Consider the following 21,847-nt stretch of genomic DNA (forward strand, 5'->3'; position numbering starts at 1 on the left):
ACAGGTAACTATTTATCCACAATATAGCAGGGGGTGTAAAGCCATAACACATACGTGTTTTCCCAAAAAAGTTTACTAAGTGTTGGGAACAGGCTGATTGGTCAGCTATTTGAGCCAGTAAAGGGGGCTTTACTATTCTTGGGTAGCGGAATGACTTTTGCTTCCCTCCAGGCCTGAGGGCACACACTTTCTGGTAGGCTTAGATTGAAGATATGGGAAGTAGGAGTGGCAATAACGCCCACTATTATCCTCAGTAATTTGCATCCAAGACAACAATAATTGTTAAACTTCTTCCACACTCACTTTAAGTAATTCAAAATTTCAATGCTTGTCTTTCATAATTTGATCAGTTATACTTGGATGTGTAGTGTCAGCGTTTGTTGCTGGCATGTTATGCCTAAATTTGCTAATCTTGCCAATGAAAAAATGATTAAAGTATTTGGCAATGTCAGTGAAATACATGTTTCTGTGATGTTACTGTGCAAAGTTTTATAGCTAGATGCATTTTTTGGGGTGGTCCTGGGCAGAAACTGCTGTCTACCACCTAGCTAGCTAGCATTTTCATCTACAAACGAAACACACTATCATGTCAACAATCTGCATATCTAGCTTTAGCTAGCTAACGGTAGCTAGTTGAAATAAAGGCATTGGGTATCTTGTTGGGGTTTTTGCAGTGTCGCTACATGATGGTATCGTTAGATTCCTTTGAGTACAAAACAGTCCGAATACAGAAGATGTTAGCTAGCTAGCGAAGTAGCTTTGTTAGCTGCTAGCTTGAACATATAGCACACTAAGGTTAGCAGCTAATGTAGCTAGCAGGCTAAAAACGAAACCCATCCCTTACCTAACGTTACCTGTCCATGAGAACGGTGGCCATGTCAGAGTCACTCTTCCACCTGTCAAAATGAATTCCAATGTTTATGGATTGGTCATGAGCTGTCATTATCTCGCTTCTTTTTCTCTTTTGGGGTCGAGTTGATTCAGATCCAAGAACAGAGAAGGATGCTTGTATGCTTCGTCTGCTCTGTTTGTTTCTGGCGGCAGTGACATTAGGTTGCAAGTGACTTTCACTTCCTCTCCAGCTCTGGGGAAGTAGGGTCATTCGAGTAGGCGGGATTAGCGCAAAGACACACCTAGCATAGAAGTCCAGCCCAAGGCAGCTCAGAGCTCAACCCCCTTGTTTTTGTTCAAAGTGTAACACTACACAAGATGTTGGGTAGCATAGGTTCGCCCACAACCTGCGGATTTCTGCTTTTTTTCAGCACACGTGTATGCCTTCTGCTCCGATTCCCTTCTTCTCACGGATCTAACAGGAATGAGTAGATGAAAGCAGCGTGACTGAAACAAGGTGAAGCGATTGCTTACCTACACATAATCAATCATCTCAGATCTACACTTGTGGAGTGAACAAGGGCAGAGGGGAGAGGATACATTTCTGGAATGAAATTCAGCCTAGATCTTTAGAGGGGAGCAAAATATTAGAGGGCTGCCAATTTTAACGAAACATTAAAGGAGTAGCCTATTTCTCCCACACAGCTGTGTTCGCTAAGTAAACATCTTTGAATTGCATTGACCATTTTCAAACAACATTCAATCAATGTTTACTGCTGGTTTATTGTGAGAGCACTCCAGGTGACTTTTGGCATTTTGCAAACAGGTTCCAAAGCTGGACTCCTCCTATTCTTCAGTGAAGCTGTGCATTGCATGTATTATTGATTGTTCCCGAAGGGCATTGGCAATATAAGGAGTGCACATTTAGAGAGAGCATGTCTTTCTCTCTTGTCATTTGATCTTGTCTAAATTGAGGCTTCTTTCTATGACCAAGGTCAGACATGGCTAAGTTGCTTCTTCGCTGACTGTATACACTGTAATAGGGACATGTATGTCAGTCACCATTCGCTAGCAGCACACTTAGCAACAAGATGTTCTGTGTGCAATTTCCAATATAGGCCTGTCTAGCAATGAATGATCAACAGATGATTTGCCTTGATAGTGTATTGCAGTCTCGACCATTAGTTTGTGTTTGTCTTGTCCTCAGATAAGGATGGCAAGGCCTTCCACCCCACCTATGAGGAGAAGCTTCGTCTGGTGGCACTCCACAAGCAGGTGTTACTGGGGCCATACAACCTTGACGCTTCTCCAGAGGTGGGCTTCTTTGACGTCCTGGGAAATGACCGCAGGTACCCCCCCCACCTCCCCAGTATGTTTGTGTGACCTTTTGACTCCAGCTGACGCTCCAGCCCTAGTGCTGCTACTGTGTTCCAGGAAACGTGAGGAAACAGTGTGGAATCAGAGCTTTTCCTCTTGGAGTTTTTTAAAGGTTTTTCACAGCTCAGTGTAAAAAGAAAGTTGTCCCTAATCTCGATCTCTCCTCTCTATCTCCCACCCTCAATTAAATTCAAAGGGGCTTTATTGTCGTGGGAAATATATGTTTACATTGCCAAAGAAAGTGAAATAAACAAAAGTGAGAAGAAACAAAACTATATTATCCCTATTTCCCCTCTGTAGGAAAGAGTGGGCTGCTCTGGGTAACATGGAGAAGGAGGAGGCCATGGTGGAGTTTGTCAAGCTGTTGAACAAATGCTGTAATTTATTCGCTCCCTATGTCACCTCCCACCAAATAGAGAAGGAGGAACAGGAGAGGAAACGGTAAGATGCCCAGGAGGACAGACAGACATTTCTGCCCATGACAGCAACATGGTGGAAACAAGCCTAGTATTTAGGGAGTTTACTCAAGTTTGTCATGTTTTTGTCTCTTTCCTTCCATCTCACCTCAGGAGGGAGGAGGAGGAACGACAGCGCCGGGAGGATGAAGAGCGGGAGCGACAGAGGCAGGAGGAGGAGAGACGGAGGCTTGAAGAGGAGGAGAGGCTGAAGCGGGAGGAGGAGGAGAGGAGACAGTTGGAGGAGGAGAGGCTACGGGTGGAGCAGCAGAAGTGAGTCGTGTGTCTGTGTGTATGATATATTATCAATTTCTTTACCTTCAGGAAGATGTGGAGTGCATAGAATGTTAAAGCTACCTCTATCTACGGTGTTTATGTAGCTTTTTATGGTAGGCCAGTGTTCATTGAAGGGTGCTGAGTTGACGCTCTCCTCCAACCTCCCCCTCCCTGTCTGCAGACAGCAGATCATGGCAGCGCTGAATGCCCAGACGGCGGTGCAGTTCCAGCAGTATGCTGCCCAGCAGTACCCAGAGAGCCCTGAGCAGCAGCTGGGTCTCATACACCAGCTACAGGAACAACACTACCAACAGTACATGCAGCAGCTCTACCAGGTCCAGCTGGCACAACAACAGGTACACACCACTACATTATATGCACTCCACATCTTCCTCAAGCAAGTGGGGAGGCCGATGACATCACATCAGACCAACTCCTTGAATGCCATACTTCTTGAAGTTTGCAGTTGTAAAAACCACTGTTTTGCGCAAAAAAACGGTTTTTTTTACCGTTAAGTGTGTGTACATTACTCTAGGGGAGAGTGGGGTAAATTGAGCATTTTTTACATTCAGCATCACTCCGTCAAGGAAAATATAGTTTTCTTTCTAACAAAGATATCTACATATATTTCAGGATGTTTATGCCCAGAAATAATCAGAATTCATGTAAACATTAGTTTTGAAAACATAGCTTGTCCAAAAAAAGTGTTCTCTTGGCATTTTTTTTACAAGCAGATGTAAGTTAAAGGACAATTCCACCCCAAAACTATCTTTTGGTATTTGTTTCATTAGTCCATTGTTGATAGTCCCCAAATCAAATCAACATTTTTTTTGTCAGATACACGTGTTTAGCAGATGTTATTGCGGGTGTAGTGAAATGCTTGTGCTTCTAGCTCCGACAGTGCCGTAATATCTAACAATTAATATCTAACGTTCGGCATACCGCACCACCCTTTGGAGAGCCCTGCGGTTGCGGGCGGTGCAGTTGTCGTACCAGGCGGTGATACAGCCCAACAGGATGCTCTCAATTGTGCATCTGTAAAAGTTTGTGAGTGACATGATTTGCATGTCAGCAATCAAGTGTTCAAAATATACAGTATAACTTTGAAAATACAGAAATACAGCTGATATGATGCATTTAGCATTATATGATTCTGCGTTTTGCATTATATGATGGAAAGTGCATCGCAAGGCTGTATTTCTGTATTTTGAAAGTTATACAGTGCATTTGGAAAGTGTTCTGACCCCTTCCCATTTTCCACATTTTGTAACGTTACACCTTTTTCTAAAATTGATTAAATAGATAAAAAAATCCTCATCAATGTACACACAATACCCCATAAAGACTAAGCAAAAACAGGATTTTAGAAATGTTTGCTAATGTATTAAAAATAAAAAAGTAATAAGTATTCAGAGCCTTTACTATGAGACACGAAATTGAGCTCAGGTGCATCCTGTTTCCATTGATCATCTTTAAGATGTTTCTACATCTTGATTGGAGTCCACCTGTGGTAAATTCAATTGATTGGACATGATTTGGAAAGGCACACACATGTCTATATAAGGTCCCACAGTTGACCGTGCATGTCAGATCAAAAATCAAGCCATGACGTCAAAGGAATTGTCCGTAGAGCTCCGAGACAGGATTTTGTCGAGGCACAGATCTGGGGAAGGTTACCAAAACATTTCTGCAGCATTGAAGGTCCCCAAGAAAACAGTGGCCTCCATCATTCTTAAATGGAAGAAGTTTGTAACCACCAAGACTCTTCCTAGAGTTGGCCGTCTGACCAAATTGAGCAATCGGGGAAGAAGGGCCTTGGTCAGGGAGGTGACCAAGAACCTGATGGTCACTCTGACAGAGCTCTAGAGTTCCTCTGTGGAGATGGGAGAACCTATCAGAAGGAAAACCATCTCTGCAGCACTTTACCAATCAGGCCTTTATGGTAGAGTGGCCAGAAGGAAACCACTCCTCAGTAAAAGGCACATGACAGCCCGCTTGGAGTTTGCCAAAAGGCACATAAAGGACTCTCAGACCATGAGAAACAAAATTGAACTCTTTGGCCTGAATGCCAAGCGTCACATCTGGAGGAAACCTGGCACCATCCCTACGGTGAAGCATGGTGGTGGCAGCATCATGCTGTGGGGATGTTCTTCAGCGGCATGGACTGGGAGACTAGTTAGGATCAAGGGAAAGATGAACGGACCAAAGTACAAAGAGATCCTTGATGAAAACCTGCTCCAGAGCGCTCAGGACCTCAGACTGGGGCAAAGGTTCATCTTCCAACAGGACAACGACCGTAAGCACTCAGCCAAGACAATGCAGGAGTGGCTTTGGGACAAGTCTCTAAATGTCCTTGAGTGGCCCAGCCTGACCCCGTACCTGAACCCGATCGAACAACTCTGGAGAGACCTGAAAATAGCTATACAGTGATGGTCCCCATCCAATCTGACAGAGCTTGAGAGGACCTGCAGAGAAGAATAGGAGAAACTCCCCAAATACAGGTGTGCCAAGCTTATAATGTCATACCCAAGAAGACTCAAGGCTGTAATCGCTGCCAAAGGTGCTTCAACAAAGTACTGAGTAAAGGGTCTGAACTTATGTAAATATTATATATATATTTTTTATTATTATACATTTTATAAACCTGTTTTTGCTTTGTCATTATGGGGTATATTGTGGACATTGATGAGAAAAACAACAATTTAATCAGTTTTAGAATAAGGCTGTAACGTAACAAAATGTGGAAAAAGTCAAGGGTTCTGAATACATTCCGAATGCACTGTATATTTTCAAAACTTGATTGTTGTCATGCAAAGCATTTTGAGACTATATCAACAATGGACTAATCGTTTTTGGGCGGAGTTTTCCTTTAAGCCGCCTACAAATTTCTGTACTGAATGAAATATTACCACTGCCTTTTTAAAACCAAACACAATTCAATACCGTCACAATCACTTTTGTCTTTTAAACACCCATACCAGTAGGAATCCACATTTTCGAGCTGAAAGACGATAACCAGAGCTTACCCATGGTGTTGCACAAAGCTTTTAAGTCAATAAGTCATCGTTTTAGGCAAAGTATCATATATGGTAGGTGTTCCTGTGGCATGCATTGAAATGCGTGGCTTTCTTTTGCAAAATAACTGAGTTTAACAGACATATTTTCTAATTGTCAACCTACAGTTCCTTTAGAAAGTGTTCATACCCATTTACTTATTCCACATTTAGTTTTACAGCCTGAATTCAAAATGGATTACATATTTATTAAAAAAAAAAATCCCATCTAGACACAATACCCCATAATGACAAAGTGAAAACATGTTTGCAAATTTATTGAAAATTAAATACAGAAATATCTCATTTTACATAAGTAGACACCAGAGTCAATATTTTGTAGAAACACCTTTGGCAGCGATTGCAGCTGTGAGTCTTTTTGGGTACGTCTTTAAGATCTTTCCACACCTGGATTGTGCAACATTTGCCTATTATTCCTTAAAAAAAATATTCATGCTCTGTCAAATTGGCTGTTGATCATTGCTAGACTACCATTTTCAGGTCTTGCCATAGATTTTCAAGTAGATTTAAGTAAAAATGGTAACTCGGCCACTCAGGAACATTCACTGTTTTCTTGGTAAGCAACCCCAGTGTAGATTTGGCCTTGTGTTTTAGGTTATTGTCAATCAATCAATCAATCAATTTTATTTTATATAGCCCTTCGTACATCAGCTAATATCTCGAAGTGCTGTACAGAAACCCAGCCTAAAACCCCAAACAGCTAGTAATGCAGGTGTAGAAGCACGGTGGCTAGGAAAAACTCCCTAGAAAGGCCAAAACCTAGGAAGAAACCTAGAGAGGAACCAGGCTATGAGGGGTGGCCAGTCCTCTTCTGGCTGTGCCGGGTGGAGATTATAACAGAACCATACCAAGATGTTCAAAAATGTTCATAAGTGACAAGCATGGTCAAATAATAATCAGGAATAAATCTCAGTTGGCTTTTCATAGCCGATCATTAAGAGTTGAAAACAGCAGGTCTGGGACAGGTAGGGGTTCCATAACCGCAGGCAGAACAGTTGAAACTGGAATAGCAGCAAGGCCAGGCGGACTGGGGACAGCAAGGAGTCACCACGGCCGGTAGTCCCGACGTATGGTCCTAGGGCTCAGGTTCTCAGAGAGAAGAGAGAACGAGAGAATTAGAGAGAGCATACTTAAATTCACACAGGACACTGGATAAGACAGGAGAAGTACTCCAGGTATAACCAACTAACCCCAGCCCCCCGACACATAAACTACTGCAGCATAAATACTGGAGGCTGAGACAGGAGCGGTCCGGAGACACTGTGGCCCCATCCGAAGAAACCCCCGGACAGGGCCAAACAGGAAGGATATAACCCCACCCACTCTGCCAAAGCACAGCCCCCGCACCACTAGAGGGATATCCTCAACCACCAACTTACAATCCTGAGACAAGGCCGAGTATAGCCCACAGAGGTCTCCACCACAGCACAAACCAGGGGGGCGCCAACCCAGACAGGAAGATCACGTCAGTAACTCAACCCACTCAAGTGACGCACCCCTCCTAGGGACGGCATGAAAGAGCACCAGCAAGCCAGTGACTCAGCCCCTGTAACAGGGTTAGAGGCAGAGAACCCCAGTGGAGAGAGGGGAACCGGCCTGGCAGAGACAGCAAGGGCTGTTCGTTGCTCCAGAGCCTTTCCGTTCACCTTCACACTCCTGGGCCAGACTACACTCAATCATATGACCTACTGAAGAGATAAGTCTTCAGTAAAGACTTAAAGGTTGAGACCGAGTCTGCGTCTCTCACATGGGTAGGCAGACTGTTCCATAAAAATGGAGATCTATAGGAGAAAGCCCTGCCTCCCGCTGTTTGCTTAGAAATTCTAGGGACAATTAGGAGGCCTGCGTCTTGTGACCGTAGCGTACGTATTGGTATGTACGGCAGGACCAACTCGGAAAGATAGGTAGGAGCAAGCCCATGTAACGCTTTATAGGTTAACAGTAAAACCTTGAAATCAGCCCTTGCCTTAACAGGAAGCCAGTGTAGGGAAGCTAGCACTGGAGTAATATGATCAAATTTCTTGGTTCTAGTCAGGATTCTAGCAGCCGTATTTAGCACTAACTGAAGTTTATTTAGTGCTTTATCCGGGTAGCCGGAAAGTAGAGCATTGCAGTAGTCTAACCTAGAAGTAACAAATGCATGGATTAATTTTTCTGCATCATTTTTGGACAGAAAATTTCTGATTTTTGCAATGTTACGTAGATGGAAAAAAGCTGTCCTTGAAACAGTCTTGATATGTTCGTCAAAAGAGAGATAAGGGTCAAGAGTAACGCCGAGGTCCTTCACAGTTTTATTTGAGACGACTTTACAACCATCAAGATGAATTGTCAGATTTAACAGAAGATCTCTTTGTTTCTTGGGACCTAGAACAAGCATCTCTGTTTTGTCCGAGTTTAAAAGTAGAAAGTTTTCAGCCATCCACTTCCTTATGTCTGAAACACAGGCTTCTAGCGAGGGCAATTTTGGGGCTTCACCATGTTTCATTGAAATGTACAGCTGTGTGTCATCCGCATAGCAGTGAAAGTTAACATTATGTTTTCGAATAACATCCCCAAGAGGTAAAATATATAGTGAAAACAATAGTGGTCCTAAAACGGAACCTTGAGGAACACCGAAATGTACAGTTGATTTGTCGGAGGACAGACCATTCACAGAGACAAACTGATATCTTTCCGACAGGTAAGATCTAAACCAGGCCAGAATTTGTCCGTGTAGACCAATTTGGGTTTCCAGTCTCTCCAAAAGAATGTGGTGATCGATGGTGTCAAAGGCAGCACTAAGGTCTAGTAGCACGAGGACAGATGCAGAGCCTCGGTCTGACGCCATTAAAAGGTCATTTACCACCTTCACAAGTGCAGTCTCAGTGCTATGATGGGGTCTAAAACCAGACTGAAGCATTTCGTATACATTGTTTGTCTTCAGAAAGGCAGTGAGTTGCTGCGCAACAGCTTTTTCTAAAATTTTTGAGAGGAATGGAAGATTCGATATAGGCCGATAGTTTTTTATATTTTCCGGGTCAAGGTTTGGCTTTTTCAAGAGAGGCTTTATCACTGCCACTTTTAGTGAGTTTGGTACACATCCGGTGGATAGAGAGCTGTTTATTATGTTCAACATAGGAGGGCCAAGCACAGGAAGCAGCTCCTTCAGCAGTTTAGTAGGAATAGGATCCAGTATGCAGCTTGAAGGTTTAGAGGCCATGATTATTTTCATCATTGTGTCAAGAGATATAGTACTAAAACACTTAAGTTGTCCTGCTGAAAGGTGAATTCATCTCCCAGTGTCTGGTGGAAAGCAGACAAAACCAGGTTTTCCTCTAGGATTTTGCTGTGCTTAGCGCCATTCAAAAAAAAATTTTATCCTGAAAAACTCCCCAGTCCTTAACGATTACAAGCATTCACATAACATGATGCAGCCACCACTATGCATGAAAATATGGAGAGTGATACTCAGTAATGTGTTGTATTGGATTTGCCCCAAACATAGCACTTTGTATTAAGGACAAAAAGTGATTTGCTTAGCCAAATGTTTTTGCAGTATTACTTTAGTGTCTTGTTGCAAACAGGATGCATGTTTTGGAATATTCTTCTTTTCACGCTGTCAACTAGGTTAGTATTGTGGAGTAATTACAATGTTGTTGATCCATCCTCAGGTTTCTCCTATCACAGCCATTCAACTTGGTAACTGTTTTAAAGTCACTATTGGCCTCATGGTGAAATCCCTGAGCTGTTTCCTTCCTCTCCGGCAACTGAGTTAGGAAGGATGCCTGTATCTTTGTAGTGACTGGGTGTATTGTTACACCATCCAAAGTGTAATTAATAGCGTCACCATGCTCAAAGGGATATTCAATCTCTGCTTTTTTGCCATCTACCAATATGTGCCTTTCTTTGCGAGACATTGGAAAACATCCCTGGTCTTTGTTGTTGAATCTGTGTTTGAAATTCACTGCTCGACTGAGGGACCTTACAGATAATTGTATGTGTGGGGTACAGAGATGAGGTAGTCATAAAAAAATCATGTTAAACACTATTATTGCACACAGAGTGAGTCCATGCAACTTATATTACTTATTTAGGCTTGCCATAACAAAGGGGTTGAATACTAATATTAATATTTTTTTTGTTTTGAAAAACGTAATTCCACTTATTTTTATTTTTATTTTTTTATTTTTTGTCATTTAGCAGACGCTCTTATCCAGAGCGACTTACAGGAGCAATTAGGGTTAAGTGCCTTGCTCAAGGGCACATCGACAGATTTTTCACGTAGTCGGCTCGGGGATTAGAACCAGCAACCTTTCGGTTACTGGCACTTCTACATTATTGTGTATTGGCCAGTGACACAACATCTTAATTTAATCCATTTTAAATTCAGGCTGTAACACAACAAAATGCGGAATAAGTCAAGGGGTGTGAATACTTTCTGAAGGCACTGTAAGCTCCGGCAATATGGTTAGCCTAACTATTGAACGGTTTGGAGCGTGTATTGAAGCAATGGGTGAGTTCGTTTTGCATGGCCCGTTGCCCCGGGTGGGTGGAGATTTCTCTTTAGGATCAATGGAATGGTCTAAATTGAGCAAACCCTGCACACCCGGGGCATGCAAAACTAATGCCTAAAACGTTAGTGGTCAAAACCATTCATCTTGAGCGACTGAGGGAGCTAAAATGTAATCATATCACGCAATTTTACAATTTTATCAAATGGTAATATATATTATTTAATGCAGACTAACTTAAAGTGAAACTTGACAAATTATCCAATGGATTATGATATGCTGGTAAAAAAGGGGAGGTGCAAAAACATTAGGTTGCACCCCCTATTTTAATTAGCTCCATTGCAAGGTGGCCAAGTCCAGGGTCGTCACTAGTTAACACAGCCATAAAGTCATAAACCCCATCTATTTCTACATTTTCTCTACTTAAAATTTGATTTTTAACCTAACCCTCACCTCAGCCCTAACCTTAACCACACTGCTAACCTTAGCCTAACCTTAAATTAAGACCAAAAAGGTCATTTTAGTTTTCTTGAATTTGCATGATATAGCCAATTTTGACTTTGTGGCTGTTTTTATCTAGTGGGACCCCAAGTGTAGGCTACAGAGAAAAGCTGTTTGGGATAAGACTCACATAGAACTTTGCAGCAGGTGTTTCTGATTAATAAACATTGCCATGCTGGTGGGTGGTAACATTGAAAGAAACCCCAGCCCTGAAACGAAACAGCTTGAAAATAATTTGCACGTCATCTCATAGGAAAAGACATGTAAGACTCACGGAAACATCCGAAGTCACACATTCAAATTTGGCACTTCAACTTTGACTAAAATGATGACTTAACTACTTTTCCATCCACTGTTTTTATGTGAGTATAGTACCGTATATAAAAAATCACGACAGCTGTGATGGAAACAGGAAGTTTCAGTACAATTTTAAAATGCCGACAGCTCATTTGTTCGTTCGACATGGTGGGATCTTTTTGTGTCGTTAAAATTAATTATGCGATAAATGGCGGTGGAAACGCCTTTGCAAATATTGATATAACAACCATCAATCATATCGAAGTAAACTTGGAGTCACGCGATGACATGGTGTGTGGTCCTCCCACTACGACTCAGGAAACCATGCAGTTTATTAGGCTACAGATGAAATAAATTATGATGAACTTCACAGGGTGGTGAAAGTGTACTGTGATCTTGACGCTCCTTTCCAATAAATATTGAGGGTCTTATTCTGGTGACATGATGCTCGATGCTTGAGTGCCATTTGAAAAATACAAATATTATCGCTCTTATCCATAAAAATCTCATGTAGACTAGCCTACCTGCACAGCCTACCCGCACTGTATCTGTGAGCTGTTGGCTAGAGCGCACGAGCCAAGACCAGAGTAGGCACATTTGCTATTTAACACAACAGTTGTTGTGACAAAACTATTGGTAGAGTTGAAAATATAATGGAAACGCATTGAACTTTAGATTTCTATTCGGTACATGAAAATGTAAGACACAAAGTACATTTTGTGTGCCCTAAATCATCACACACTGATTTGTGGGTGTTTAAGCATATTTTAACATAGGCTGACACCTAACAAACACTTTGTACTTTTTTTTTTACACTTTTAACAGGCCAGGCCCTGTTATTACCGCATATCCCAGTGATAATGCGTTGCATTACAACTGGGAAGAAAACACATCAATTTGCTCAACTTGCCATTAGCTCAACCATTGGCTCAACTTACCCCAAGGCAAACGTTTTGACTATAGAGTGTTAAAAACATTCAGAACAGCCTCAATTCATCATGGCATGGACTACAAGGTGTCAAAAGCATTCTACAGGGATGCTGGCCCATGTTGACTTCAATGCTTCCCACAGTTGTCATGTTGGCTGGATGTCCTTTGGGTAGTGGACCATTATTGATACACACGGGAAACTTGAGTGTGAAAAACCAGCAGTGTTGCAGTTCTTGACACACTCAAACCGTTGCGCCTGGCAATTACTACTATACCCCGTTCAAAGGCACTTAAATATGTTTGTCTTGCCCATTCACCCTCTGAATGGCACACAGACACAATCCATGTCTCAATTGTCTCGAGGCTTAAAAATCATTTTTTAACCTGTCTCCTCCCCTTCATCTACACTGACTGAAGTGGATTTAACAGGTAACATCAATAAGGGATCATAGCTTTCACCTGGTCAGTCTGTCATTGAAAGGTGTTCTTAATGTTTTGTATACTCAGGGTATGAGCCCACACAGCTACAAGGATGCACTTTCATGCTAGGTTTAGGACCTCATATTGACGCTTATAGAGAACCCAACTGATGTATAGAACAATCTTAAAATGATCTACTTTGGTTTAGATACAAGCATCATGAAACCTCAAACACAAATTAATTTCACTTGGTGAAAAACAGTTTTTTGGGACTGACTTGCTTACCACTTTTTCCATGTAGTTTCTTAAGTGTCCATGAAATGACCTCTTCCTAAGTATTTGGGTAATGATTAATTTTGTGTATGGTTTCCTAGAAACAAGGGTGGCTCAACTTACCCCTTTGGCTAAACTTACCCCACTCCTCCCCTATTTATACTTGGGATATCGCTTTTCAACAGGAAAAGTTAAAAAATAGCTGGAGGACGTCTTTAAACACTGATACTAAAACATGTCCCTAATTAGAGATGCTGTCAACCAGTGTTGTCTTTCATTTTTTATAAAGAGATTTTAAGTGATCATAAAGGGAAAAAACTAGAGATTATACAGGAATGTCTTAATTCTGCTGCCAGTCATTGACCTTCCTCCTTTCCACCTCCCTCACCCTTCCAGGCGGCCTTACAGAAGCAGCAGGAGGATGCAGTGGTGCAGGCCACCCTGGAAGCCACCAGTGAGCCTGTAGCTGCAGCGCCCCCGGCTAGAGAGGAGGTCCCCTTGCTCAATGGCCAGTCAGACTCCCACTCTGAGGGCATGGACAGGGAACCAGAGCCCCTCGAGCCTGCTGAGGAGGTCACTGAGAACGGGCCCATAGGTACACACACGCAACGGGCAGGTACAAACACGCATGCACGTACACACACCGGCCAGGTAGACAGACGCACATACATATGCACAAGCGCGCACACATTCCAAACTGTAATGTGATGCCTTACCCTCTACACTTGGTGATGTGACTTTGGGGATCAGAAAGGGATGAATAGGTGTAAGGGATACGTGAATGACTCCACCTAACCCTTCGATGGGGTAAGAAGTTGCTGCCCAGGACAGAGGATGCACATTTCTGGTTTGGAATCAAGCCATGGAATTAATTAATCGGTTATAGCAGAGTATCTCTGCCTACTCTGTTATCCTGGATAGAACAAGGAGACAGTGTTCCAGTATTGCCCTAAAGCCAGTTCTGTCTCATCTAGTGAAAATTAAAGTAACTTTAAGTACTCACAAGCAGATATTTTTTGTATGTTGTACATTCTTTGAAATGTTGTACTTTAGAAATGGATGTACATTGTGCGTAATCTGCCACTGTTATATTTACACGCCCCTCTCATTCCGTACTCTCCCTTCTCTCCCCCAGCAGACTCTCCCCCGGTCATAGCAGCCCCCTCCATGTGGACGCGTCCCCAGATCAAGGACTTCAAGGAGAAGATTCGGCAGGACGTGGACAGTGTGATCACGGTGGGGCGTGGCGAGGTAGTGACAGTGCGCGTGCCCACCCACGAGGAGGGCTCCTACCTCTTCTGGGAGTTCGCCACGGACCACTACGATATCGGTTTCGGAGTCTTCTTCGAGTGGACGGACGCCGCCAATGCCTCGGTCAGCGTGCACGTCAGCGAGTCCAGCGACGAAGACGAGGATGAGGAAGGTGAGGAGAGGAAGATTAGATGGCTGCTGGATTTCTAATGGGATGTTATGGGTTCTTTCGTGAGACCCAGGATGCAGTCCTACTGAGAAGGCTTATACCTGCTTGTTTGTCAGGGCTAATATGGATTTTTTTCATGTTTTAAACATACCCCCTTATTGTTAATGTGTTTGGTCCTTTCACACTGCTAGAAAAACACTAGGCTATTTACTGAAAGCCACCTCAGACCAGATTAATATAATCTTGTAGTGTGATCCAGTAGCTACTGACCAGCCCCCCTGATGGTCTGTGTTCCCTCTATTTCCAGGAGAGCCCCCTAGTGAGGAGGAGAAGGCTAAGAAGGAGGCAGGGAAGCCGCAGGTGGATGAGATAGTGCCGGTGTACCGGCGGGACTGTCACGAGGAGGTCTACGCCGGCAGTCACCAATACCCCGGCCGTGGAGTCTACCTTCTCAAGTTCGACAACTCTTACTCTCTTTGGAGGTCCAAGAGTGTCTACTACAGAGTCTACTACACTAGATAAGCCTGGAGGGACTACAGGAGGCAGGGAGTGTGTGTGTGTGAGGAGAGGAGGGGGGGATGAGAGGATCTGTTCTGGACTAGACCTCCAGAGGGCGACAGAGTTGCGTCAGACTCCCACTGGAGATGGGACTCCCGTTGGAGATGGGACTCCTATCTGTTTGGTGTGTGTGTGTGTGTGTGTGCGCCTACACCTCGTTGGAGCCTGTGGAGTCCGGGAGGGAGTTAACCCTGTAGTGTATTCACCACCTGTCTTCTTCTTGCTCTTAGAGATCAACTGTAGGACTTTCTTGTATTTAATGGCCATCTTTTCTGCCCAAACATCATCTAGCCCTATTCTACCCTGTCATGTCATTGTTATGGCTGTGCTTCTATCTGAATGAGACACTCCTTAACCTGAGTTTATATTTAAGCTGAAGTCCATAATGGGTTGGGGTTTTGTCCAATGAGAGAAGTCATTGGTCAAACAGAGTCCAAACATAGTGACACACTACGCTACAGCAACATGCCTTTGTACTACAGAAGGAGTCCCTCATAGACCACCACTGAGTAACACTAAAACACACTCATCTGAACACAATCAGTTACTCCTCAAGTGGCAATGCTTCTATCGAAAGAGCTAAGCCCAAATCCACATCAACCCCTAGCCCCTACCACCTACACACTCCTGGAGATCTGAGAGGGTTGAATTAAAGACATAAGCAATATTGCAGAATTTGCGAGATTGTGTCTAAAAAGCATTTCATTCATATTTATTATTCACCCTTTCTTGTAGTGTAGGATAACTTTTGTCTGTATAATATTTGGGTGTATTTAATCTCCAAACAGTGGCCTCCCTGCTTCAGGAGACATGTCTCTATAGTCTTTAGATGCTTCCTTTCCTCACCTCCTTTCCTTCATGGCCACTGATCTCAAAAGACATGAGAGGTGAAAATGATAAGGATGGAAACCTACCCATCTTTCCCTATCAGTGGCTATGAAGGACAAGGAAAGCAAGCCAGTAAGGAGTATTGTCTGTTCTGAAGGAGTCCTCTATTGACCACTCTGTGTGAGTTTGTCACTGGACTGGAGATGCTAATTAGATTTCTGACTCATACATACCAACTGCCGGCTAACCACCTAAAAAGGGAATCATCAGTTGAAACAATAACAAAGTGAACTCCCCACCCCTGTAGTCGGTAAAAAGCTGAGGGATAGGGTCGGAGAAAGGTAACCACTCTCAAATTCATTGACCGAGCTATGGATGCAAATCCATGATATTACAATTATAGTTTTAACCATGTTTTGAGGCTATATAGTGCTTGTTTACATTTACTTTGTTTACCAACATTGGAGTGAAACAAGCTTATATTTGGAGTTCTGATAGGTTATGACTGTTGAACTAAGCTCATGAGGCATTTCTAAGTTATATTCTTCAAGAATCAATGGGAATATTTCATTAATTCAGAAGTCCAAAAATGGATGATGCAATTGCAGATTGCCCCTTTAAGATGATTTTAGCCTTTTGTTTTGGTCATTTTACTGTTACATCTCGATAGCATTTTATATTTCGTAATTGATGGATTGATTCCGATTTTTCTGAGATGATCACATCTAGCTCTCTAGTCATTCATGTCTCTGGTTGAGAGTAATCAGTTACTAACTGAACTCAGACTGAGCTCTGAAGATATATTTTCTTTAACTCTTATGCTCTCTTAGTTGTTTATTTTGTTGCCATTATTTAGTATTGTTCAGTCAGACTGTTCACCTACATTGCATCTGCATGCTTTGTGTTTCACTTGAAGTCAGATAGCCACCAGGGTTTGTTGATGATGATTCTGTATGAATTGTTCTTCTTTTGAAAGACTGTTTTTCGATTAATCATACTATTGTTTGGTTTCTGATGGGTTTCCATGTCTCGTTTCAATTAAAAGATGCCTGACATTACCTTAACACTTATTAACGTTCACTGTGCCGAGGATGGTTGCACAGCGTCATCAGACGGGCTCATCAACAGGGGTCAGAAAGAGATGGCTCACCCACTCCCTCTCCTAGTTGTAGTTCATCCTTGTTGACTTGTCTGGGAAAGGAGTCAAGTGATAAAATTGGAATGTGGCCATGGTTTTGACCCAGAAATTGAGAAATACATCATGCAAGGCACTGTTGATGGTAAAGCTAGTCAGGAGCCACAAAGTTCAAGAAATGCCCATTATTTAGCTCTTTCATTGTTCTGTTCATTTGTCTGAAGTACTTTTTCTCACCAACTGGTAGCCTAATGATACAGATTGTTCTAGCCTTGTATGTAAATCATTATATAAATGGGTTGGAAGTGTGGGTTCTAGAGATGGGTGAAAAGGCCATTGGTTGAGAGTTGATGCACTGTAAAGTATGGTGAATGGGATATTATGTACATTGTTCCCCAAAAGAAAAGTCAAACTCTAAACTGAAAGACTGAATGAAATGTGGAAAAAAAGCTCAACCATTTTTGTTTTGCTTTGACTATCTTTGATCCGTATGAGTTTAAAGAAGAATCTGGGCATATATTTCATCTTGATTAAATTATATGTTCATCTCTATTACCTGAATGTCATTTTCTTCTCACATCAAAAAAAAAAAAAAGTACAATGTAAAAAATGTATAATTACCGTTTGTGTTCAACTCTTTGTTACAGTCAAGAGGTTACGCAAAGGTTCTATTTCAATTACTCGTTCTGTGTCTCACTATGGGTAATGCCTGGGGGTGGAGTCAATCTAGGAAGATCCAATTACACATCTAGACAGGAGAAACTGCCAAAACTGGACCACTCCACTTCCCATATCCGGGTAACCCTCACGCCCTGACGATGCCCCCAGACTCCTACGGGAGGGTTTTTATATGGACTAGTTCCACTAGAGTCATTAAAGCCCACACTCCTGTACATTTTAAACAGTGTTTTAAATGTCAGCGTTTAACCACACAGCACAACATTGCACAGAAGACACCAGGTGTGGATGGGGACACTACCACAAAACCTGCACTAAGGAGAAACATGATGCACAGTGCGCCAACTGTGGGGGGCCCCAGTCCGCAGTGCCCCACCTACCTGTCCCTGCTCAACTCCAGGCAACCCTCTCAGCCTCACTCCCAGTCCTGAACAGATGCCCAGAATCATCTGGGTCAATGATCTTCATAAGGACCTCAAGGGCCTCTGTCAGGACGATGCCAAATACATTGCCATCTGGAGCAGCCTGAAGGAGCGGCATTCTACAGTCCGCCAGGGGTGATCCCCTCCCAACATTTCTTCCAACATCTCCTTCATCATGAGGACAAGGTCAACATCATGGGTGACTAAAACGCCAAACACCCCACCTTCAACAATAAAAGCACAAACTCAACCGGTAGAGCACTTAACACCATCCTTGAACAGCACGATCTTGTCCTTATCAACAGTGATGAACCCACCCACTATGCATCATCCTATAACTCGGTCAAATACCTGGACCTCTGCCTCTGCACCCATTCAGTGGCGGCCAACTATAGGCCCATCAGCCTACTGAACGGTCTGGGGATGTTGCTGGAGAGGGTCCTGGCCAGCTTCAGGACGAAGAGATCAACTACCGACAACATCCTGAGGCTGGCCAATGTACAAAGAGGGTTCAACAAAAAAAGAGGCGACGGTGGCGATCTTCTTCGACATTGACAGTGCTATCGGATACAAACCTGAAACTCCCCACTCAGATAGTCAGTCTTTTAAACAGCTTTTTAAATCAGCGGGAGATAGCGGTGAGGGTGGGAGTAGCCACATCATTCAGGTTCTCTCCAGAGGCGGGAGTACCCCAAGGCTCTGCCCTCAGTCCTCTACTGTTTTTAATGAACATCTGTGATATTTATTACCCCCACCCAAGAAAGGGAAAAGTGGCCCAGTTCGCAGGCCTCCTCCAAAAACTTTGCCCATGCTGGAAAATATCTACAGAAGAGCATAAAAGAGATCGAGAACTGTGCCAATCTGTGGCGGGTCAAGCTCAACCCCCTGAAGACCCAGTGCATCCTCTTCTCCAGGCACCTCAAAAGAACCAAGCAAGTGCACCTTAAACTGTATGGACAGGCACACTAGACGGCCCCAACGGCTAAATTCCTTGGGGTCACATTTCAAGAAAACATGTTCTGGAGTGCCTGGAGAAGGAGGGAAGGAAGTGCCTGAACCACCTGAGGGTGCTCTGCAGAAGAAAAGGAGGAGCCACGCCCAGAACAGCCATCAGAGTGTACCAGAGCTACATCCGGCCACTCTTTGAGTATGCTACACCAGCCTGGTGTAACGTGGGGAGGTATCATGTCAGAACTTCAGATCATTCAAAACCTTGCCATCAAGATGGCATACAGACGCCCCCACGTTCACAAACACACTACGTACATTAGCTTTCAGGACTGAGAACAGTAGAGGAGAGGATGGCTGTTCTGGGGCGTAGATTTATCCTCAGGTCGGTTGACAATCCATCTCTGAAGCCCATTATTCGGGAGGAACAAGCTGACCCGCCTAGATTTTTATCCAGCACCACCCTCTCCGTGCTTCTTAACTATTGAGCATATTTATCACTTTTAAAATCATTTTAGAGTGGATATCTGATGCATTCTATTGTGATATTATCCACTCTTACGCAGTAGAAGCTGACATTTTAACAACCTAAAGAGCAGTTTTACTTCACTGTAAGTTGATGATTATTTTTCTAAACTCTATGGAAACACAAACAACATAAATAATAACTGCAACCATTCATCCCACTTTCCAAAATCACAAACCACCACTCTCCTCCTAGTATCCAAAATAACACGTTTCCATCCCCTACTTTCTATTTTTAATAAAGTTATTTACCTCTTCCCCCAAACCAAGTCCCTTACCCTAAACCGGGTTCATATCCTATTCCCAATCCTTCCCCTCAAACCTAAACACTTACCCTAAACCAGGTTCGTATCCTCTACCCAACCCCCCCTCCTCCTCTATTTTTTTGTATTATTTGTAATTTTTTTAAACGTACTCTACTTCTTTACATTTGAAATCCATTAAAGTTTGTTTTAATCAAGTTGAGGAAGAAAAAAGGAGAACACCACCACCCCCTCCCCCTTGTACCTTGCTAAACCTGACCTTCACCAGACCGAAACATGGAGAAGAGGGCAGGAAGCCCTGAGATGTCCCTACCAGTCAAAAAGTTTGTCATCGTCCTATCTTCATCTTTTGACATGAAGCTGTCACAGAGAGAACAAGAGAGTGTGACCTATCAATCATTCTAAAGAGCAGCCCTTCACAAGTATTTTCCACTTCTCTGCGGCCTACTGCAGAGCCCCGATGATGACTGCTGTCTCGTCCCGGAAACAAAGAGGACATGGCCGGCTTCCTCCAACACTTCACAGGTGGACACCCACAATTGAGTATCATAGTTCATGTGGGATTCAATGAAGGGCAGCTCAGAACAGCTGAAGATGGTGTCAAGCAGAGACCCAATCAGTTCTTTAAAATCCAACAAAAGCCCCATAATATCTGGCCCTGTGCATTGAACGTTTCAGCAGACTTTTAGCCCTCCATAACTGGCTACGTGACTATTGCAGATCTGTGGGTGTTACATTTATTCTAGAAACAAAGCTTGTTTAATAATTTGGGTTACTGGATCCTTTCACAGCATTATAAGGCTGCATTGAGACAATTACTTATCAATGACCCAAGCCCAGCTGAGTTAATCCCTACCATTGTGTCGCTGAGTTGTCATAATGCCTCAGCAAATGTACAGTGGGGAAAAAAAGTATTTAGTCAGCCACCAATTGTGCAAGTTCTCCCACTTAAAAAGATGAGAGGCCTGTAATTTTCATCATAGGTACACGTCAACTATGACAGACAAAATGAGAAAAAAAAATCCAGAAAATCACATTGTAGGATTTTTTATGAATTTATTTGCAAATTATGGTGGAAAATAAGTATTTGGTCAATAACAAAAGTTTCTCAATACTTTGTTATATACCCTTTGTTGGCAATGACACAGGTCAAACGTTTTCTGTAAGTCTTCACAAGGTTTTCACACACTGTTGCTGGTATTTTGGCCCATTCCTCCATGCAGATCTCCTCTAGAGCAGTGATGTTTTGGGCCTGTCGCTGGGCAACACAGACTTTCAACTCCCTCCAAAGATCTTCTATGGGGTTGAGATCTGGAGACTGGCTAGGCCACTCCAGGACCTTGAAATGCTTCTTACGAAGCCACTCCTTCGTTGCCCGGGCGGTGTGTTTGGGATCATTGTCATGCTGAAAGACCCAGCCACGTTTCATCTTCAACGCCCTTGCTGATGGAGGGAGGTTTTCACTCAAAATCTCACGATACATGGCCCCATTCATTCTTTCCTTTACACGGATCAGTCGTCCTGGTCCCTTTGCAGAAAAACAGCCCCAAAGCATGATGTTTCCACTCCCATGCTTCACAGTAGGTATGGTGTTCTTTGGATGCAACTCAGCATTCTTTGTCCTCCAAACACGACGAGTTGAGTTTTTACCAAAAAGTTATATTTTGGTTTCATCTGACCATATGACATTCTCCCAATCCTCTTCTGGATCATCCAAATGCACTCTAGCAAACTTCAGACGGGCCTGGACATGTACTGCCTTAAGCAGGGGGACACGTCTGGCACTGCAGGATTTGAGTCCCTGGCGGCGTAGTGTGTTACTGATGGTAGGCTTTGTTACTTTGGTCCCAGCTCTCTGCAGGTCATTCACTAGGTCCCCCCGTGTGGTTCTGGGATTTTTGCTCACTGTTCTTGTGATCATTTTGACCCCACGGGGTGAGATCTTGCGTGGAGCCCCAGATCGAGGGAGATTATCAGTGGTCTTGTATGTCTTCCATTTCCTAATAATTGCTCCCACAGTTGATTTCTTCAAACCAAGCTGCTTACCTATTGCAGATTCAGTCTTCCCAGCCTGGTGCAGGTCTACAATTTTGATTCTGGTGTCCTTTGACAGCTCTTTGGTCTTGGCCATAGTGGAGTTTGGAGT

The 21,847-nt window shown here is 43.2% G+C and overlaps 1 protein-coding gene across 4 annotated transcripts in view; it reads left to right on the plus strand.

Annotated features, from left to right (window-relative positions):
• LOC121552215 (Golgi resident protein GCP60) overlaps window positions 1-17,420 on the plus strand; it is a 34,906-nt gene extending 17,486 nt beyond the window's left edge. Inside the window, exons 2-8 of one of the 4 annotated variants that reach the window (XM_041864956.2) lie at window positions 2,039-2,180; window positions 2,509-2,649; window positions 2,778-2,936; window positions 3,121-3,295; window positions 13,321-13,540; window positions 14,060-14,347; window positions 14,652-17,420. In XM_041864956.2, coding sequence (XP_041720890.1) covers window positions 2,039-2,180; window positions 2,509-2,649; window positions 2,778-2,936; window positions 3,121-3,295; window positions 13,321-13,540; window positions 14,060-14,347; window positions 14,652-14,866 — 1,340 coding nt within the window. In that variant the 3' untranslated portion in view covers window positions 14,867-17,420. The remainder of the gene's footprint in view (window positions 1-2,038; window positions 2,181-2,508; window positions 2,650-2,777; window positions 2,937-3,120; window positions 3,296-13,320; window positions 13,541-14,059; window positions 14,348-14,651) is intronic. The other 3 variants (XM_041864957.2, XM_041864959.2, XM_041864960.2) reach the window with 3 other exon arrangements.
• Window positions 17,421-21,847: the final 4,427 nt, after the last annotated feature.

This window comes from Coregonus clupeaformis, chromosome 36, assembly GCF_020615455.1.
Source record: "Coregonus clupeaformis isolate EN_2021a chromosome 36, ASM2061545v1, whole genome shotgun sequence".
Lineage (NCBI taxonomy): Eukaryota > Metazoa > Chordata > Actinopteri > Salmoniformes > Salmonidae > Coregonus > Coregonus clupeaformis.